At 37.4% G+C, this 22,579-nt stretch overlaps 1 protein-coding gene across 4 annotated transcripts in view; it reads left to right on the top strand.

The window, feature by feature from the left end:
* The window catches only part of PLCB1 (phospholipase C beta 1), a 369,568-nt gene that overhangs the window by 278,298 nt on the left and 68,691 nt on the right, over positions 1-22,579 (top strand). For all 4 annotated transcript variants that reach the window (XM_042829898.1, XM_042829908.1, XM_042829913.1 and 1 more), the window contains exons 15-26: positions 533-603; positions 1,245-1,341; positions 4,690-4,774; positions 5,853-5,977; positions 6,995-7,149; positions 8,900-9,064; positions 10,922-11,021; positions 13,723-13,827; positions 14,219-14,328; positions 18,127-18,259; positions 18,807-18,860; positions 19,572-19,791. In XM_042829898.1, coding sequence (XP_042685832.1) covers positions 533-603; positions 1,245-1,341; positions 4,690-4,774; positions 5,853-5,977; positions 6,995-7,149; positions 8,900-9,064; positions 10,922-11,021; positions 13,723-13,827; positions 14,219-14,328; positions 18,127-18,259; positions 18,807-18,860; positions 19,572-19,791 — 1,420 coding nt within the window. The remainder of the gene's footprint in view (positions 1-532; positions 604-1,244; positions 1,342-4,689; positions 4,775-5,852; positions 5,978-6,994; positions 7,150-8,899; positions 9,065-10,921; positions 11,022-13,722; positions 13,828-14,218; positions 14,329-18,126; positions 18,260-18,806; positions 18,861-19,571; positions 19,792-22,579) is intronic.

A 22,579-nucleotide genomic window follows, 5' to 3' on the forward strand; every position in this document is an offset into this window, starting at 1 on the left:
TGTGATATCTTCAGAACAGATGCATTTCTCTGAGCAGCCCTCGTTACTGCAGCATGTGAATGTCAGTTTTTATGCATGATTTCTTCACCCTGTGAATGCTGTGATGTGTGTGCTTTGCCAGAGGGACAAAAGCATTCACTGAAGGTGACGCTGGGATCCTGTAGCAGAGAGATCCTAAAGCACAGAGCTGTGACCCAAGCATGGGAACAGCTCGTCAGAGTAGTTTGTAATACTATACCTGCACACTATGCACACGCCGTGATGCTTTTTTTTGGTGCTGAAACCTGTCCTGTGATTTCCAAATAGTAAGTGTCCAGCAGCTGAAAAGCAAGAATCTTTGTTTGATTAGACAGTAGGAACTTACCAATGATAAGGAAGGATGAATCCCTCTAAACAGTTTGATTTGTGCTGTGACAAATAGCACATGTATAACGTCTTCTCTTTTAAGCAGTGTGCATCTTTCACAGATTTATCCCTGATATTTATAGCTATTGCTTCAACCAGTAATTGTCTTCTGCTAAAAACATTTCAGGAGAAGCAGAGATTGAGAGCGATGATGATGATGACTACGATGATGATTGTAAAAAGTCATCGATGGATGAAGTAAGGGCACAGATTTGTTTTATGGTGATGGATCGATTCCAGCAGTTCTGGGTTGGCTGTGTTACCAAGAGTGGGGCTGCCATCTACTGGGAAAAGGAAGGCAGAACACTGGCAATCACTTTATGAAGTTGGTTGTCAATGGGTTTGGAACCGTATCTTTATTTTGTTTATTAATATTTCAATTTATTGAAAAGTAAGATTTGATAACACTACAGATGATCTGAGGCAACTGTTTGTGGTGCATTTGGCACCACTGGAAATAAAATTGGATGTTGAAAATGTAGAGCTAGGTTTTTTATTTATTCAGCAGTACAGGTAAGCGTGATTAACACTGTGTGCATATCACCATGCATATATAAAGGTAATGCAGTTTTTTTCCTGGATGCCAGGTAGAAAGAAATAATACAATTGCATTTTAATTAAACGTTTACATTGTATTACATCTTTCCTTTATTAGTATGTGAAGCTCCCATGTGAGGCATTGAGTTCGCTAAGATGGGATCACACAGAATCACACAGAATAGTGAAAGATGATTCTTTCATGGTTGATAGAAAACTGGGCTTTGGTTTTTTTGACCCTTGATGGCCATCATGGATTTTGACCAGCCAGAATGTTAGCATTTTCCCATCTCTGTCCTTAGGGTACTGCTGGAAGTGAGGCTATGGCCACAGAAGAGATGTCTAACCTGGTGAACTACATTCAGCCTGTGAAATTTGAATCATTTGAGGTATCGAAAAGTAAGTAAGCTAAGCATAAATGATATCTTTTACTGAAAATTATCTAGGAAATGTTCAGAAGAAAGGTCTGGAGAAGTGCTTGCTTGGGTTCCTCTCAATTAGATATGTGGACCCTTGGTGTCCAACCATAAATCCATGTTTATTTTGAAATATGCATTAGTGTAAGTATTGGGCTTTGTCAATTATGCTGCCACTTCAAAAACAGTTTAGCTGTTTATTAAAAAATGTTTAATCAGGTTGTTTTTGTTATCCATAGGTGAAGAATAACTTAGTGAGCTTGAGAAAATTGATCATAAATATTCCTTCAGATTTAACAAATGCTTAATGTTTTTTTCTGTGCTACTTTAATGGAGGATTCTGTGTAAGCAGAGAGTGTGCCCTTCCTCATATACAAATTCACTCTTATCTACCTCTGTGTATTGTATAGAAAAAGCCATTAATTCATCCCCTGCTGGCATTTACAGAAATGCCTTGCTAGGAATGCAGTCTTTGGCATCCTCAGTAAACAGTGCAGCATCTTTTCCTTTCTTGGTGCAAAACCCCCTATTGTTTGCCTGCCCTTTTTCACTTTGTTTTGACAGATTGCAATATGCCTTTTGAGCTTTTTAGTTCAAGAAGTATATAGCATTTTAATTTGTTTTGGATTTGTGGAGGCCTGAGCAGAGGACATGTAATTGATGCCTAAGTCCATATCTGCACATACAATTTGACATTTACTCATTTTGAATAATAAGCATAGAAATAGTCATCTACTGTTCACGTGTATTTATGTATAAACACATACACATAAGCGTTCACAATCCTATGTGGAGTTGTGCTTGTCCCCTACAGTAGCATTCCTTGGATATTTATAATATCCATTAGCTTTAATGAGAGTTATGAGTACTCAGTGGGAAGGAGATACTCCTACTGGAAAAGAAGCCATGTGAATCGTAGCAGGACAAGTTCATCTGCTGTTAGAAAATTCTCTTTAGAGAATGTAGATTTCTTCTGTTCCCATGTCTGTGCCTTTCCAAGTTTTGTCTTTTCTGAAGAACTGCTCATGTGCAGATTTTTTACATTGTCTTCCTTGTTTTTGTGAACTCATTATGTTAAGTCATTAATATTTCAGGTGTTTGTACTAAAAAAAAAAAAAAAAAAAAAATCATAGTGTGCAAATACTGCTAGGTGTTTAGAGCACTAACTGTGGAGATAGAACACATCTAGTCGCTGCTTCCTGATAGGACCGTATTTAAGTAGCTACTGAAGCAATGAGATGAAGAAGTAGAATAACACTGCAAACAGAAAATCACCAGTTGTGTATTTCAGTGGTTCTTTATGAGATTTCTTTTGACAATTGAAATGAAAGATTTCTTTTTCTTTTTTTTTTTTTTCTTTTTTTTTTTTTTGTCTGGTTGCCATCAGCTGAAATGTTTTTCTCAGATGATACAAGCAAAGTGTTTATTAGGAGCTGCAGGAGAGCTTCCTTTCATGGTATGCTCACAGGAATCAGTGATCGTTCCTAAATGATTCATGAGAAACACGTAGTTCAATTTTAAGAAAGTAAGCCTCAGAACATTCAGGGACATAAAAACTTAGTCAGCAGCAGCACAGTGACCTGTTCTTACACAGGTGATAGTCTGCATTAGCACTGTATGTGCACATTGCACACAACGTCCCATTAGTGAGGAGAGGTGCAAGAAGAATCTCAGTGCTATAAGTGCGTTGATGGGAATGAGCTGTCTGGAACTGAATTTGCGAGGAAAAGATCCTGCTTTTGGAAAGGAAAATGACTGATAAGAAAGTAGCCTCTAAAGAATGGTAGGAATCTTCTACCATTTGGAGATACTGCTATAAATAATGGAAGTAGCATGAAGTACCATGATGGTTGCTAATTAGAAGTAGGGGCCACTACAAAGTATGAGGTCCAGCTGCCCTAGAGATAGAGAATAATTTTTGAAAAAGCACAATATAATCATCCTCTGGCTCTTCAACATACAGTGAGAATAGCTGCAGCCATCTAGTTTGCAGATTAGTATCTGGCAGTACGTTTTCTTCTCACCTTGGCCCAGACATGTTATTTCTTTGGAGCCACTGCTTCCTTTTTGACTTCCTATAATGGAAATGCCCACCTGTTTCTCGTCTCCTTCTCTCTGCAAGACAAGTGCTTTTGTTCAGTTTTATCAGTCTCCTGCAGCTTCATGGTTTGACTTCAAGGAGCTGGCCATGCTGGCCTTCAGGCCATCCCTGGATCACTGTCACGATTTCTTCAGGAATTGCATGAGGGCAAGCATTTTCTCCAATGTTTGCTCTCATTAGGGTGGTTAGGGGAGAGAGTTCGTGTTCCACTACATGGACTGTTTATCTCATTTTTAAGGTGAGCAGTGCTGAGATATTTAATAGCTGTAATCTCTCAGTGCTGTTACCCATTCTGTACAATCTGCAGAGCTGATTGTGATGAAATGGGAAGCTGTTATGTTACAGGAATCCTTACCTTCTGTATAAAATTTAAAAGAAAAAGTACTGAAGGTTGAAGGGCCTTGACTTAGGCTCCGGCACATGTCACATGGTACTTTGAAAGGCTGTGCAAACATTAGGCAAAGTGAGTAACATGATACACAAATGAATGTTCAGTACCACTGAGTTACATGCTTAGCAGGAGCAATACATCACTTCATGTCGGAAAGTTTGACCAGATTAAAGAGGTTATGGTTGCTCCAGAAGAGTCCATCATTAGGTCTAAAGACCTGCTGAGACACAGGACTGTGCCTTCAGTCGTGATTAGGTAGCAGTGTTTCCATGATTGTTTGAGACAGATGTGAGTTTCCTCTGACATCATGAAGGTGTCAAGAAGCCCTGCAGGCACAAGTAGCATACTCCTTAGTTTAATCTGGGATGGACAATTAGCTATTAGAACTTGAAATTGGCTCGGAGCCATTATATCTGCCTGCAAAGAGTCCAGACATCTGGTAGGGTTTTGTTCCCAACAAAATTTGCTGTAATACCTCTGTCTCTTGTGTGAGCTTTGGGCAAGACCTGTCTAATGTATGAACACGGTGCAAACAAATGAGAGAGATCTCTAACATACACTGACTTTCTTTTACCAGCATCTAGTACAGTGGGTATCTCAGGCAGTACAATTGCCCTTCATTTGGGCAATGCTAGTGTGAGTTTGGATGATGCCTTTCAGTATATGCAGAGTGAGTTTACTGCTGTTCACAAACGACTGCATATATAAATTCTTTGAGATTAAGGTGAAGTGAGCTGGTGAACAGTTGGTTAGAGGACTGAAACTAAACTAGTTCATATATTGCATATGATTTCATGTTTTAATATGTCGCTGTTTTTCTCTCTCCTTCAAAACTGCAGAACGCAACAAAAGTTTTGAAATGTCTTCCTTCGTGGAAACCAAAGGGCTCGAGCAACTTACCAAGTCTCCTGTGGAATTTGTGGAGTATCCTTGACATTCAGAAAGCTGCTTTCCTAGATTTTCTATATCTGAGGTCTATTACAGGGCTTTATTGAAATTTGAAGATATGAGCTGGAAAAATACGGAAACCAAATGAGATTTGTAGACTTAACTGTCTTCATAGATGATTTAATTGGGTTGGACTGTTGTGCTAATTTAAAAGCTGGCAAGAGTCCTTGTACTATGGACTAGGACTGCAGGGAATAGGCTCAAACTATATCTTGAAGATCTATTATTTTGTATTCTTTTTCATAAATTTATCATATGTGAAGTGGTCTGAATTACAGTAAGCAAACTGGCAAAATGTGGCTGACTTGCTTTTTGTAAAGTCACGCAAGAGAGTTTTCTTTCCCACCTAGTTCCAGGAGCACTGACTTTGTTGCCACCCAATTCTATTTTTCTGTTTAGTTTACTTTTTCTCTTGTAGCTTTTAAAGAAAAGCTAAGGAGGAATCTGTTTAAACCTTATGATGCTTCTCAATGTCTCATCCTGGCTGCAGTTAAGAAAAAAATGACCAAGATAAAATAGTGCCTTAAAGAAGATTAATGGAAAGCAATTTCCACAGATAACCTGCAGCATGTTCTCATCTCTGAGATTTGTAGACTGAACTATAAGAAGTGCAAAGTCATCATTTCTGTCTTTATGTAGAGGCCAATTCTAATGCTCATTCCAAAAGAGCAAACACTTCTACTTTTTAACTGAGAACCTCTTTCCCTGCCAGAGTAAGATTCACTGTTTACAGTTAAAAATGCAATCTTAGGAAAATTCTGAGTTAGGAACTATAATTATAAATGGAATTTTATGAATGCAGTCTTTCTTAAGCATATACCTGTGCTACTTCTTTGTTTATTCTGAGTATTTTTACAGCAACATCACCTTTAATTACCCCATTAATTTATATTATCTACAAAATTGTGGGTCTCTGCTATTATGGTTGCGGAAATCCAATTAGGAACCTAATGCCTTCTGTAAAGATCATTTGCATTTAAATATTGCAATTGTGTGACCTCTCTGCAAAGTCATTTTTGATACATGTATAAAATCTTAACTGCCCACCATTTAGATACAACAAAATGCAGCTAAGCCGAATTTACCCAAAAGGAACACGTGTAGATTCTTCAAACTACATGCCACAAGTCTTTTGGAATGCTGGCTGCCAAATGGTTGCTCTCAACTTCCAAACAGTAGGTAAGTTGTGCTTGTCTCTTGATTTTGTTATCTGTACTTTTCTACTTCTCTGATACAGTTTCTGACTGGTAGGTAAGAAAGGCTTCATGCATCAGAAGAGTCCAGTGGTTTGAACTACAGGGCTGTAAATTTACCTTTTTAATGCAGTTTATCCTTTAACTAGAAATAGTTGTAATTAATGTTCTGTAGCTAGTGTAATCTGTATACATAGTGGCCTCCATATTGTCATCATTTCTAAGTGGCTCCCATTAAGCAACATTTAAGAGTTAGCTGTGATTTTTATCCAGTCCTGCAAAAAATCTCAGTACATCAGGACATAAGGGATGTATGCAAAAAAAAAAGTGGAAAGAAAATTCCACTTTAGAAGTAAGAATTAAAGAAACAAAGACATTTAGGCCCCTATATGCACAAGTCACTTTTGAAATAGGTGTGGTGCCTTCAAAGAATATATCTGTTCTGAGAAATATGAACATTTCCAGATACTGGATCCCAGGACATATCCTGTCCATGGTATCATGTTATCATTCCCTTTTTCATTTCCAGCAGAGCCCATGCACATGCTACTGCTCCATGGAATTACACACAGTCCAGAAGTCCACAGAGTAATGAAAACTTTTCTGAGCAGATTTCAACTAAGTATCAGGGTCCTGTGTCTGTTTCTAAAAGGGGTTTGGCACACTAAATATTCTGCTGGTCTGGATACAACAGAGCAGTTAGTACAACACTGAAGTATTCAGTACCTAATCATTAACACTCCTTTTCAAATTTGAATTTTATCTTTTGAGTAGTCTTTGAAAGGTGCGTTGTGGATGTGATTCCCCAATGGAAAGAGTCCAAGAGGGTGGATGCAATCAAGTCTGAGAGTTCTTTTAATAGATATAGCACCATAAATAGCTTTTGTATTTGTTGTACTTGTCGTAGTTCATTTGAAACTAGAATAAGTAGTACTGTTTTATTGCTTTTTCTAAATTGTTATCTATCCAGAAAATAATTCTGATCAATATTTTTAATACCTAGATTTGTCTATGCAAATAAACATGGGAATGTATGAGTACAATGGCAAAAGTGGATACAGGTTAAAGCCAGAATTCATGAGAAGACCAGACAAACACTTTGATCCATTTACTGAAAGCATTGTGGATGGAATCGTAGCTAACACCTTGTCTGTGAAGGTATGTACGTGCAATGTTGAAAATACTCTCACAATAATGTCAGAGCGTGGATAAATTTCTGTTGTGAGGAGACCAAGCAAATAGCCTTATTAATTCGGGACAGTACAATTCATTTCATTTCATGGAGTGATGTTTAAGTTTTAAATGGCAGATAATGCTCTGCCTGATATTTCATTGTAGGTTAAATAATTGTGTTTTTATGGTATATATATATTTTTTTTTGTAGAAATATTTGGATAGTTGGTGAATTTAAGAGTAGCTTGTGGTTTTATTTATAAATGAATGAATTTAAAATGCTGTGTTACAAAGCAGTCACTTGTAGTGGAATGGTTAGAACAGTACACTGGTATAAATAAATTTTCTGGTTCTCTTTAAGTTCTCCAGCAATACTCTGGAATCATAAATGACAGCTGCAAGTCATTGCCAACTTGCTTTCAGTGGTTCCTGTTTTAAGGACATCTAATGAAGATTAAGGACTGCCAGGAATCTGCAAATTGAAAACTACTATGAATGTTTGTAGGGATAGATTGCATTGGCTATGGCACAAATTTATACTCAGTATAACTCTAGTTATGAAAACATAAACTTTCTGAAATCCTGTTCTGCTTTTAATGGACTTCCCATTAGGCCAGTGTCTGTATTATAGAACCCACCTGCAAAATATCCTGTTTTCATTGAGGAAAAACAAGTATTTCCTCTGGAGCTGCAGACATCAGTAACAAATCGGTGCTCAGAGGGCTATGAATAAAGCGCTAACCTGCTGACATGCATGGTACAAAAGAAAAAAAGACAGCTCTGGAAATGACCTCCCATGGTGACCTGTAGTCATCGAAGCTTTCAGTTCCCCTTGTGGGTTTAGAGGCTCATTTTTCTGCCAGTTTACTAAATAGAGGTGGAAGTCATTTGACAGTTATTGGGAAATGCAGTGTTTTAAACAGGAATGAGAATCCAGGAATCCAGAAGGCAGCCACTTCTGCCTGCTCAGAGTACGCTCTACTAGGTATAAAGACAATGTCCACACTGATCCACTTGAGAACAGAATTAGAGTTGCTTTCAGTAAACACGAATTTCTTATGTTACAGAGGCGATACTGTAAGTGCTTCTTCAGTTTTCTGAATTAATTGCAGAGCTTTCTTACACTTTTTAAAGATGAGAATTGTGTTTCCTGTTAAATTAAGAACTAGAAAATCCCACTATTTTATAGTTGTCTTGTGTTCAAAGTCCTCACCCTCTATGAAGAGCCTTTATTAAAATATCTATTTTAGCCTTTTTTTTTCCTCCCAGTAAGGATCAAACATAGTTACTCTACTGCATATGCCTCTTTCCTTTCAGCAGTGTTTTAAACCTGTTGTTGAAACTGGTTAAAAATTAAAAGGTCTCAAAGATACTGTGTTGTGCATAAAGACTGTAAGATTGGGGAATGAGATCCAAATGACTGTTCTTGCTAAGGGAAGGGCAGTAGCATGATCTCAACCACATTATTGCTCACAGGGGAATTCAGGGTCACAGGTCCACAGGAAATCAGACCTCATAAACTGTTTTTCTGTGCCTGCAGTATTAAACAGTGTTTTTATTTATTTATTGTTTTAGATTCTTTTTGTTTGTTTGTTTTGCTTTTTGCTTCTTTTGTGGTTTTTTTTTTTTCTTTGAAAATACATCTAATAAATAATGAGGATTATCCACCTGCATCTTAGCCACTTTCCTAGTTCACCAAAGCTCTCCAGTGACATCCCCTTTGTTTTGATCTTAGATTATTTCAGGTCAGTTTCTTTCCGATAAAAAAGTTGGTACCTATGTAGAAGTTGACATGTTTGGCCTGCCTGTGGATACAAGAAGAAAAGCTTTAAAGACCAAGACCTCGCAAGGCAATGCAGTTAATCCTGTCTGGGAGGAGGAAACTATAGTGTTTAAAAAGGTTGGTGTAACACTTGCTTCTCAAACCAGCATTGAGTGTGTGTAATTGCTGCCCAGTTAGCTAGTTCTGTGTTTTACAGATCTCGTTTGTTAAAAAAGATAAAGAGGTTTTGAACAGCTACTTCTCCAACTGTTTGTTATTAACTATTTCTGGTATAATTTTGCTACTATAGTCATGCCAAGCCCATAATGAAATAAATCAGTTTCAAGTCACCTCAGCTAGAAATAGCAAATATGTCAGTGGACTCATCTGCATGGGATGATGCAGTGCTGTCATATAAATGAGCAAGTGCAGATTCTTGAAGCGTTTTAGCTGAATTTCCATGGCATTTTGGCTCAGCTGAGCAGCCCTGAAAAGCAGATCCTGTTAACCTGCAAGTGAGGTGATGTGAGTACAGCTGTGAACAATCTGGCTGTCCAGGCTGTCCAGACTAGCTCGTTCAAAGCAATCTTGTCTCTGCTTATCTCTAGTGTATGCCACCTAAATATAACCTAGGTTATAAAGTTGCATAAATCCTGATCTACCCAAAATATGCGATGTAGGAGCTGAAAATACTGAGCATGTTTCAGGAATGTACAACATGGATGTCTTAGTGTGCTTCACAATATACTTACAGCAAGTTTTCTAGCAGGAACTGTACTGTCATCTGGATTGTATTTATTGGTTAGTTGGGTCCTGAGTCCAGGTATTTGAAAAAAAAGTAATTTAATTTTTCTTGGCAAATGTACAGCTCACGGAGATGTTTTTACAATTGGTCCTTGCAGCCCTGCTTTCTTGGGAGTACAGCCCTTTTCCCAGAATATTTTGCCTTCTGAATAACTTTCCTTTGGCAGCCTGCCAGATCTTAAGTTTGGAAACATCACTAGGATTTTTCTTCTGTAATGAACTTCTAATTACTGTACTTCATTTCTCTGTTTAGTTACAATTATGCCCTGACTGCCTCTCTGCTCTGAGAAGCATGGATCAGTACTTTTAGTTGCGTTGAAAATAAATTGTAGAGATTCTTAGTTTTGAATTGTTGCTTTTGTTTTTCTTTCAATGTCTATGTCAATTTTAGCAGGATGTGTGAAAAAGAACACTCACCTGCACCCAGCTCTAAAATACGTGTTATTTTATGTATATTTACAGAGTAAGAAAATGAGGTTTTTTTTAAAATTGTACTCTATTTTTTAGAAGTAATATCAAATATTTCAGTCTTACTAAAGTAGCTCAGTAGCCTATTTCAATTTGTTTTCTTTTTTCACTGTTTGGCCTTCCTTTATATTTGGTGGCAATATAGCACCCAGTGCTAGTAAGCATCCCACCTGGTTAGACCTATTTCTCCTGACAAATGAGTGGACTGCAGCACTCAGAAACACTGCTGAGGTTGACATGGTTCATCTAATTCAGACATTAACACTCTGCAACTTTTGTTGAGTTGCATGTTGAATTTTCAATACTAAGATACATTACCAGAGACTTTTTTGAGAAGCAAATAATCCCTTTGGTGCAAACACAAAGGAAAAAGAGAACATGCAAGACTGACAAATTAAGTGTAAAGCGTTCGAATGTGAAAAGAGTTGAGCTGAGTCCCTTGTATCATATTGAAAATGCAGGGCCAAATTGTTGGATTCAACGTATTGTGCTAACATCCCACCTCAAGTTCCTTGAAAGAAGCACAGTTCTATGAGAGTTATTTTTAAGCACAGGTGTATCCACCCTGATCTCTTGTATGGTAGAATCTCCTGTGGATGTATAGATGTTACCATCTGCTGGGCTTAACTTTATCTTGCTGTCTGGTATATTGCTAAGTTTTGTCTGGATGGAGCTGTTTCATTCAGAGCAGAAAGTTAATAATACAGCAATATTTCTTTTTAGGTTGTTTTACCTACCCTGGCATGTTTGAGGCTAGCAGTGTATGAGGAAGGAGGGAAGTTTATTGGCCATCGGATATTACCAGTCTCAGCAATTCGACCAGGTAAACCCCTTTCTCCATTGAAGCAGACGTTGTGTAGCAAAAAGAAAAAGCAAATCCAAATTCCAACTACTGTAGTTCACCAGCAACCTTGTATAGATTTATACAATATGAGAATTTGAATAATATCTTTCAACTTTGAAAAGGAAAATACCATATTTCACCAGAAATGTAGATTTCTAATCAACCAGAAAAAACATCAGAATTAAATATCAATGGTCTGGTTGGCACTTGCTGATCTTTAGTAGATTTAAAAAAAAAAGAAAATCATATTTCTGAGAGTGGAGATGGCTGGGAATGAAAAAAAAAGATTCTCCTGTAGTTTAATTTTAATATGCATGTGACAACTGACCTATATGCAAGTTGTTGTAACTCTGCAAAGCCTTTAAATCGGTCTCAAATTACTTAAACTGTTATTGTCAAATATTAAAAATATATATAAAAAATAATTCCTGGCCTCTTCCAAATCATATTACCACTATTGTAATTAATGGGTGCTTGAATGAAAATTGTAATTTTCCAGATCAAGAGACTTGTTAAATATTTTGCTTCAGAAAGGTACAATGACATTGGCATTTTGAGCAGAAAAATTGTCCGGCTTCAATACCAGCTTTCCAGTGAGGGGAGGGGAGGAATCTAATCTAGGGCAAGCATATGGGCCATAAACATACTTCCAGTGGAAAGTATCCAGTGGATACTTTCACAGTGGAAAAGGAAGAATATCTTCCTACACTATACCTGGTCTAGTTGATTCCAGCAGTAACATACAATTTACGTGCCCCTATATCTAGCAGTTGTTGTCCATATTATTCCTGGAGACCTTAGCTGAGGTTCTATCTAAATCAGTATCTAAATCTCTTCCAGTACTTTCTAGATCCCCTCTCATGGCCAGTGGTGTCAGGGCTTTTCTAAGAAGAGCTCCAAGCCATTCTGCCTTGGCTGCTGTGGATCATGTGGCCTCGCTATGAGCATGGTCAGGTAGATGGATGTGACTGCTAGGCATCCACTGCTCTGAGGATTTCCTCAGTGGTCATAATTTCTCTTTCCTTTCTCCCTTCCCTCCTCTCTCCCACTGTTGGCCACACATTCCTGGCTGTTGTGCCATCTCTGCTGATCTCCATACCTATTTGTGAGCAAGCCTAGATTATCAGTACAGCGGAAAATTCCATTTTTATGCTAGGTATATTTTGTGCTGGGTTAATGGATAAGCTTGCTTCATGGTGGATCTGTCTAGTGCCAGAGGAAGGCATGTGATGGGTGAGAAGAAAGGGGGTTGTGAAGGATTTCCATCATCTGGTGGAAGTGAGCTCTTACCAGGGCTGATCCCCTTTTGCGGCACTTACCCTTCGTGTGGCACAGAGTCCTTTCAGCAGAGGATTAAATCAAATTCATGCTTTTAAGTTTGTGCTTTTTAGAACAGAAGCCACTGTGTTAAATCATACAAGCACTTTTGAGAGCTTTTATCCTCAGGCATTTTCTTCTCTCCTTTTGACTCCGGTATTTGTTTACAGTGTAAGATGGAGAACAGCATGTTGGTTTTAGTCTTTTGTAGGTGCTGAAAATTTGCTGCAGGAATTAGAGAGGACTGAGAAACCTTTGTAATATAAAACTTAGCTCTTTTCCGAGACATTATTGAAAACCATCATACTGTCACACAGTATTGTCATTATTCCCAAAGCAAGAATTTAGCTGTTACTTGGAGAGGGAGTTGCTTTGATCAGCCAAGGATCCCTCTAGATAAACTCATCCTGCTTGTGTCTTGTATCTTACAACTACCCATATGTTTGGCTCCATACTCATCCCTTTGGACGACAGCTTCAGCCATCATGTAGGAGACAAAGGATACAACTTTGCCACACTGAAGACAATTCACTGGGACTGGAAGTACATTTCTCCCATTCCTACCAGCAATCTCATTGCTGTATTTAAACTAAGCAATATGGTGAGGCATTTGAAGGAGCTGCACTAAAGGAGGACTGAGAAATTTCTGATGTTTGCATTTTCCAAAGTTTAGGTTGCTGCGCTGTCTATCCACAAAGTCAGGCAAGTCAGGCAGTGGGTGGCTGGGAGAAGAGGCTTGGGGCTGCCAAATCTGTGATTCTTTGCCATTAACTTGGATAATCTGCACTGCAGTGCTGTATATGTACATGTGTTACAGGACAACTGTCTTTCAAAACTGTCCGAAAATATTCCTTGTTCAGAAATATTCCTACAGTTTGTCACATGACAGGATTCACCACTCACACACTTTGTAGATACAGTGCTACATTGTCTATATTTTTAGTTAGGTATTACATCACTGATCTCAATTTCACTTGTCAGTTTGGATTCCTGAGTACTATAATGGGTCGCTTTTGAAAACATAGCAAGAAGTATGAAACAAACAACCAAATAAAACTCCAGTAAAAACCAATACAGGACAAAACATTCAAAATTATATTAATGACAATGTTTAGCATTATTCAGAGATGTGAAAATAAAGTGTAAATACTATTTTAAGCTGCAGTGTCATGTGCCTTTCAAACAGTCCCTTGTCTGCAATACTTATCTCTGAAACGCTTTGGGTAAATCTTATCCCGATAGAAGTCCCTGGGGTTGTTGGCTCATTTGGATCCAAACTATAAATAATAAATGTTAACACAATTGCACTGGACATACCCATTGAGGAGTTCTTGCTCTGAACTTGTTCATTCTTATTTTACAGGCTACCACTACATCTGTTTGAGGAATGAGAGGAACCAACCTTTGACACTGCCAGCTCTCTTTGTGTACATAGAGGTCAAAGACTATGTGCCTGATACTTACGCAGGTAATGCTGTGAAAAAAAGATATATACTGTACTATACTGTACTGTACTGTACTGTATAGTACTTCTGTTGTTTTTATTTCTAAAATGACAACATTTTTAGTAGTGTTCCTTTCTGTGCCTTATATGAAGTAAAATCCAAATTGGGTGTAAGCTTTGAAAAGCCATCGTAAAACACTATGTTGAGAAAAATGCACATCCACATGACCCAAGCAGAAAGTCGGAGAGGGTGCATTAGAGTACTTGCATGTGGTGGTACACTGTCATTCACTACTGTTTTTGTGACTTAGAAGTATCTCTCAGTGGCAGATCTGTAGGAAAAATACAGTATCTTACAGCCTGAAGAGCATATAACATAAGAGGTTTGGAATTGATATATTTGCATTATTTCTAGATGTGATCGAGGCCTTATCCAATCCAATCAGATATGTAAACTTGATGGAGCAGAGAGCTAAGCAATTGGCAGCACTGACTCTGGAAGATGAAGAAGAGGTAAAGAAAGAGGTAAGGGAGGTTTTAGAGTCTCTGCAAATTACATTGCAATGTTTGAAGTTATCTACTTTGCTTAGAAAGTCCTTGGAATTGTGTGTGTCAATTGCTTAAATATTTGCAAACATCTCGTCCAGAATGAGACTAGAGTATATGAGTGCACAGCAGCACTGTGCTGTGTGTGTGCTTCCACTGAAAGAAGAATGTTGTGCAAGGCACACAGTACTGTTCAGAGGTAAAGACAAACTGAAAGCTGACTGGGAAACTGAGTTAGGTTTTTGCTGATGTGCAGCATTTTATGTAGCAGATTAAATAATTATATCATTGCCTGTTGTTTTCCAGGGTGGTGCTGAAATTGCCTTTACAAAAATAACAGTGCTGAACCAGCAGCTTTGCCTGAAAGTATTGTACAGTATTTCAGGCTCTGTTTATTGCTCTTTGTTGTACATACAATTGCATAGACGTAATTTTGAGTGTAATTCATCATGCTGACAGTTTTGCTTTCACTTCCAATGAAGTCTGTGTTCCTCCAGATGTTCAACCTCTCTTCCAGACGTTATCACTCTGACACCTTCAGCATGGTTTGAGAATATCAACCTTGTATTTTGAATATTGCTTGTTTCAGACATTAGGCGTGTTCATGAATCAGAGGGCATTCTGCAGGGGTCTCTAGCAAAGATGAATGCTTCAAAATTCTAAACTGCCCTTAGCTACTCACTCTGACTGCCTTCTTCAATTCTCAAATGTGCAAAGCATCATTGAACTAGATTTTGTAACCAATAATACATTCCCAAAGCAGACCAGAAAATTGAAAGTCGTTACATTTCAGTGGCCAACAATTTACTCTTTGTGCAGTGTCACAAGTTCAGCTGAATGAGGACACTATGAAATGCTCAGTAGTATCTTAGATAGCTATCTAGGACACTCTACACATGAGATTCTATTTTAATAGCAAAGTCTTTTTTTAATGCAATCCTTTAAATGCCTTAGAGGTCATTTTTACTTTTGAAAAAAAAAGTCCAGATTTCTCTGGTCTGTACAGGCTTGTTTGTTAGAAAAATTCTATCACGGAGTATCTTCTTAAGTAAGGGCAAAGCTGGAAAGCTGAGTTATAGTGCTTTGGTAGTGTCAAGGAGCTTCAAAGCTTTTGGGATAAAGGAGCGAGCTTCAGAGTAGTAGAGAAATATTTTTTAAAAGAAAAGTGTAGTGATTGTAGCAGAGCATTTACTAAAAATGTATAACCATTCAATTAGATGCAGTAGAAATGGACAGGTAAAAAATTTCCACTCAAAATGGCAATTTAACTATACCATTGTTACTATCTATAAACTGTGATTGTAGATAAGATAATTGGCAGCTGGACTGTGCTTGGAAATCCTGAGTTGTCTGATCATATCTGATGAAACATTTTCTTCAGCAGTCAGTAGGGCTGACTAGTTTGTTTGCTTACACTTGCCCATGAGAACCACATTTTCTTTGCTACCTAGAAGTTTAAGCTGCAACCTGCTTGGTAGGAAGTTCCCCTGACTTCTTACAAAACAATGGTCAAAAAAGATATCTAATAGTGAATTGTTTTGAATGAAGAAGTGCATCTTTCTCTAAGCTTCAAATTATACTGTTTGTTAATTGTCAAGTACAGCATCTATTCTGTTTGTTTTGTAATATTCCCATTATGAGTTACAGTGGTCAGTAACAGAAATTAACTACGTACAGTAAGGGAAATCAAATTAATCTGACACTTGTCATAGAAAGATTGCTTATACTTTGCCAAGAAAGAGCCAAACTGATTTCAGTTTCCTCTTAGTTTGGCAGTGCAGCACAGATGTACTCAGTACCAGAAGAGGATCTGCCAATCCCAATACATCGCAACTCTTTTTCTCTGCAGAAATAAAGATACAGCCCATATAAATAAGTACTTGCATGAGTATGTATCTTTCAACTTAGTAAACATACTGTCTTGCAAAAGGCATGGCAATGTGTGGAATACAAACCATTTTCTATGAATATTGAAACTATAAATTTTTGGGCTGGATTGCATCATATTTTTAAAAGGGCCTAAAATGTTCTCCACTAGGGGAAAATCATGTTTACTTTACTATTCTGTATGATGAGTTATGAGAAGAGAAAGTGCTTTTTAGTGAGATTAGATTGCTTGGTGCATTGAAAATTACTCTTTATTCACTTCCTGATCCTGTCTCACATTTCTGCCTTAGTTTCTGAAATCAGCTGTTTTATGTCCCAAACTGACAGCCTATTAATAGTTTCTCAACAAGCTGCAATGCAGCATTTCACATACAGATATAGAAGATGACAGTACCCATTTTCCACATAATGACTTTTAGGGTGCTAACTTGCCAGAAGATAGGGATCCTAGCATTATTTATTGATATTAGATGATCTATATAGCAGTATTTTTTTTTTCATACTAATGGATTGCATTCTGTGAGAAATGTATTTTAAGAGGAATTGAGGGGATAACCATGTCTCTGTGAGTTTGTCACAGCTACAGCTTTTGCAGTCACATTGTTATACTGTCAGAAATGCTGGCTAGGTCACATTTGTCCTTATTTTATTGCAGTAATCGCTGCTTTAAAGAAGTAAGGTTTTTGTTAGTAATTAATTTTGGCATTGTGTTTTTGACTACAGAATCTCTCTCTTATAACTTTGGTAGAAATAAGCTGTAGAGACAATTCTTTTTGCAATATAAACAGTGTAGTGAGGGCCAAGATGAAGGAAATCTGCAACAGGAGCAACACAAAGCAGATCAAAATATATTTTGTCTCAATTGATGCAGTGCAGGCTGTTATTTTGCAAGTGTGGAGTAATCAAGAGGTAAAAAAAGAACACCAACTGTGGTATCCTGCCTCTGCATGTAATGTGATTACCATCAAAGACTGAAATGGAAACAGCTGAAAGAACAAATCCAAGACTACCCGAGACACCATGGCAACTGGCCCCTTGCAGGGGCAGCAAGAAGCAGGGCTTCGTCATTTCAGAAGTAAAACTGCTTCCAGTGACCTTCAGTTTGTTCTGTGCTCGCCCTATCTTTTACAAACCTGATGGCCATGAAGAAAATTGTGGTGTTTAGTGCATAATGAAATGTATACTGTAACCCTGAGCTTTTAGAAAACTAGAAAGAAAGATTGTAGAAAATGCTTAAATATTTGGATACCACAGGTGAATTTATGCAGCAGGATGGAAGTACTGTTTACATATTATCCTTGCAGTGTAATTACAAGAATGTAAGATCTTGGGAATCGCAACTATGTCTCTGTGCTGTAAAAACAGTGAATAATGATTGTGCTGTGGATGTATGAAATTTCAAAGTAATTTTATATGCTCATTTTGTTCACAGCAAGAATCTAAGTAGCATTTTTGTGCAACCTTCTCCATTATGCCTAGAAAAGCTTTGTGGCAGAGAACGGTGCTTTTCAATAAAAAACAGATTTCATATCTGGTGCAGTTAATATATACTGTACTGAAAAATGTCCCTGATGAGTTATACCCGCTTAAAATACTTCTGAAGAATAATACATGCTCTATTTCTTCTTGAAATTTACCCTGAAAAAATGTACTGCCTGGGCTACTGTGGCTCTTAAAGATACCTTTTTCCTTTTCCTTTCCCTTTCCCTTTTCCTTTTCTCTTTCTTTTTCTCTTTCTTTTTCTTTTTCTTTTCCCTTTTCTTTCCTGTTAAAAGTAGTCTGTACTTAACATTTATAGACTCTTACCATTGTAAAGTAGACTAAACTAGATCTGGAAATTTTTAAGGCTGTTAGTTGGAAAGAGTAATGTAAATCCTCATGTATTTTCAGGTGGACCACGGAGATGCACCATCTGAAGCTAATAGTGAACCTAGGCCAGCACCAGCAGAAAACGGAGTAAATCACACTGCCTCTCTTACACCAAAACCAGCAACTCAGGTTGTCCATAGCCAACCAACACCAGGTAAAAAAACAAACAAGCAAAACAAGCTAAAAATCGTCTTTTCAAAATAAATCTGGGTATTAATTTTTATGTACTTTACATTTCAAGAACAACATTTTATTTGGTGTTTTCTAACTTTTTTTTTTTTTTTGTGGAGGAAAACATGGTAATCTTTGATCTGCTTTTTTTTGCTGTTGTTTGCTTTGTTTTTATAAATTTGGTGGACAAATTCCCAGTCTGCTGTTAGGGCGAATTTTCTTCAAATATAGAAATATCTTCTATTTAAGAGCTGCTTTTCTGGTATATATTCTGTATTGATTTATATCCTATAATAAATGTATGTTAAACCACAGTGTTTATAGTTTAATGACTGAAGACTTCATAGCCTTGTTCAGTAGCTTCCTCCTCATAAATGAGATAAATGTGGTAGTGGTCTTTGTGTTTCTTCTCTCAGATAATTTATCAGTATATGTCCATATCACATACCATAGTTTAATATGCATTCAGATGACACAATAATGGCTGTTGTTTTAAAGGAGTTGGTATTAGTCATCTCTTTTACCTCTAGGTTTGGTGAAAGCACCTGCGAAGACAGAAGATCTTATTCAGAGTGTCCTCACAGGTATTAAATATACAGCTTATACTGTACAAGTGATACACTTTTTGCCAAGGGAAACATATTTTCTGAAATGGACCATCTGGTTTAGATACTCCTTTGAATAGTTGTGACTGCAGTAACTCATAGAAAATGTACATAGTGTGTCTTATTCCTCAGCTGTGAAGCTGTGATGCTATTAAATGTTTGAGCACATGCTTCTTGAGATCACTGGCAGGTTTTCTAATTATTATTCCATTGTTGCATTCTCATAGGCCCCCCTCAGAAAACCAAAACAGCACTATTATCTGAACAGAAGCTAACTTTACACTGAATATTGTCAATATTGTGCTGTGGGACCCATCCAGAGAGAAGGCAGTCCTGAGGTGTTGGTGCAGTTCCTACAAAAAAGAATAGTGTAATAATAATTCCCATCAGGCTGATGAGAATCTTTTGCATCTGAAGGGGATGAGGGAAGAAAGTATGTGGTTTTTGTTTTGCTGGTCATGTTGGTGCTTTAGTCTTTCAACTCATTTCCTACTCTTAATCAAATTTGTCTAGGTATTTTCAATCAGGTTAGCTTCTTTTCAGAGAATTCTGCTTGGTTAGTTTCAGCTAGCACGTTTCACATGCCAGCAGTAAAACAAGCGTTCTTTGTTCCATTTCAGCTGATGGTGTTCTCTGATTAAAATCATACGTTATTAGAAATTGAAGTTGCTTTTGTTATTGTCATTGTAGAAGTGGAAGCACAGACTATTGAAGAGCTAAAACAACAGAAGTCATTTGTTAAGCTTCAGAAGAAGCACTACAAAGAAATGAAGGACCTTGTTAAGAGGCACCACAAGAAAACCACTGATCTTATCAAAGAGCACACTGCAAAGTATAATGAAATCCAAAATGACTATCTGCGACGAAGAGCAGTTTTAGAAAAAACAGCAAAAAGAGACAGTAAGAAAAGGTAAATGCAGTTTTTTTTCTTTTATGATAGATAATTAATATGGAGGTGACTCTAAAAGCACAGAAAAAAATCAATCCAGAAGATTTGTAGATAAAATCAAGTCAGAGAATTTGTAGTTAAAATGATGTCAGGTTCTTTGATATGAAAATCATCAGATAAAAAGCCCTCTCTGATATCTTGCTTCTCTGCCAAAAGTCAGATAAGTTGTTCACAATTTTAAAACTCTTTTCCCGTAAACAAGATCATACAGTATTTATCTTGGGACTTTTCTTAGATCTCTGCTATGGGTGGGTGATTCAGCTCTACTGGCAACAGCAGCCAGTAGCTAGGTGGTGAATTTAATCACAGATGGTGACATTGAGCTTCCCCTACATACTGGTATAGTTCAGGAACCAGAACACAGTATGAAAGAACTGAAACCCAACTGGATAACGTATTTTGCATTCCTAATCAGATCAACTGTGGCATGGTTTCTCACAGCACCCCATCATCTCCCATCCTGATCTGCTTTAGGAGGAATATCAGTTCAGTACTGATTGAAATCAACATCAATAGCAAAACTTCTGCCTCACGCTTTATAATGCAGCTTTATAAAGTAGCTCTTTTTTTTCCAGCAAGGAGAAAGTTTTGCAGTCCACACACAATCTTGCTGATACTGAGCAACTGATTTTCTCTAGGCAAGCACAATGTGCTGCCAGGTGGTGGAGTAAGACCCAAGTGTTATTTATATTTAGAGCAAATATTCTGAACTTCTGCATGGCGAGCATTGTCTCCACATTAGGATCTTGGAAAAAAATTATGCTACAACAAAAAGGATCAGCCCTATAGTTAGGTATAAGAAATACAGTTACTAGCATTTGTGGTTTAAATGGTGATTGATCCTGACCATTTGGGAATATTTTAATGATTGCTTTGCTTTGCATCTGCATGCACTCTCCTTCTGTTCTGTCTCTCTTTCTCAGTCTCTCACTGCCATGTGTCTTTGGGTGTGCTTATATCAATTTATATTATTTGCTTAGATAATAAAGAAGTCATGTTTATATTATCAGTTTGAAATGTTTGACTGTTGGGACTCATTAATTTTTCCACAATTTTTCTCTTATTCACATGATAAGGGACTATGTGTTGCAAAAGATCATTCTTAGTTCCTGGCAAAACAAATGCACATGTAGGTACAACCTGTGTCTAACACTGTTAAAACTTAATGGCAGTCAGATAAGGATACCATCCTAATTTATCTTTCTCAGTCTAGCACAATCAATTTTTTAAAGTAATTGAAAGCAAAAAAGCCCTTTAACTTTTGCATAGAATTGTAATAGCTGCAGTTCTTAAGCACAAAGACATTGAACAAGTGTTAAAAAAAATTACTTGGTGCATTTGGTAGGGACTGTTGGAGAAAAATGTGCAAGTATGCTCTGGCCACTGCTGCTGTACTCTTAATTGTAAGTGACTATGATTCAGTCCATAACTTGTCCCTAGGAAGGAGCTCACTCATTTAAAGACTGGCTGCCAACTGTAAACACAGTGATATTTATTTGGTGTATTTTCCACCATCAATTTGTGTGTGACAGATAGTGGCAGACAAAATTATATTATGTTACTTTTTTTCTTTGGCATACTCTACTCAACTTTATGCCGAAAAACAAACTGAATAAATAGAATGACTCATCTGACTTTGACTAGAAAGGATTTTGGTTTTTTATTTTGTTATGATCTGACCATAAATCATTCATGGTATCAGGCAATAAAGTACTGCAGTCTGCTGTGTGGAGCTGTCATAGTGATTTCAGAGATGTGTAGTTTTATGTGCAGATATTGAAGTATCTGAAGTTTAAAAAATCTGATGTTCAATTTTTAAAGAGCAGGAGCATGTGTTGAAGGCTTTTCAGATTTGCTAGTATATATTGTCCCAAGCAGAAGACTTTTTATAGAATACTATCTCCCAAGGAATAAGGTAGTTTTTACTGTTTTAAATCATAACTCTAGCTGTTTACCTTTAACTGCAAAGTACAAAGCGCTATTTCAAAGGAATTCCTATGCCAGATTTCCATACAAATATGTTGCCTCTGATCAGAAGAAATCAGTGCTTTGTACCCATTCCTAAAATTGGGCCTAGATTCAGTAAAGCCAGTGTCTGTGGGACAGTGGAAGTATTTACTGAACACAAACACAGGTACTATGCTGATGCACTTCCGAAGTTTCTATTTAATAATCATGTCCCTTAGAAGACAGTCTTAGTATTTTAGCCAGCGTTTAGAGACTAGCCCCATTTCTTTTTCCCAAAAATACAAGAGAAATGTCAACTTGAAAACATACAGTTTTCAAGTGGCATTATTTGCTGATTAACATTCATGAGTGTTGTCCTGTGCCTCTGCATGTAAATTATCCCCACCTACCACACTGATACCACTTCTTAGTAGAATATTCAAATAGCAGTACAAGAAATACAAATAGGCTACCTTAGTCTGTGTCCTCAGATTGATGGAAGCAGCTTCACATTGTTTCAGTTAAAGTTAGGCTAAGTGACAGCAACTGCAAACTTGAACCTGGAAGAGGAGACAGGCAGCCAGTGCAGCAAGTTCTCTGCATTGTAATCTTGCAAATGTCTGAGCAGCAAACTCATTTTTCTCAGTCAGCCCCCTCTATTCAAACTTCAACTGTTTTGTCCATCTCATGCACTGTTCCTGAGGTTTCCCAGGCAACTGATTTAACACCTGAGTACAACAGTAAACACAGCAGCCAAGCAGAGACGCAACATCATCATATTTTTTAAGAGTGTTTTTCTTGG

The sequence above is a fragment of the Centrocercus urophasianus genome, unplaced genomic scaffold (genome assembly GCF_019232065.1).
Source record: "Centrocercus urophasianus isolate 14NV4802_14NV808 unplaced genomic scaffold, USGS_Curo_1.0 seq_10, whole genome shotgun sequence".
Lineage (NCBI taxonomy): Eukaryota > Metazoa > Chordata > Aves > Galliformes > Phasianidae > Centrocercus > Centrocercus urophasianus.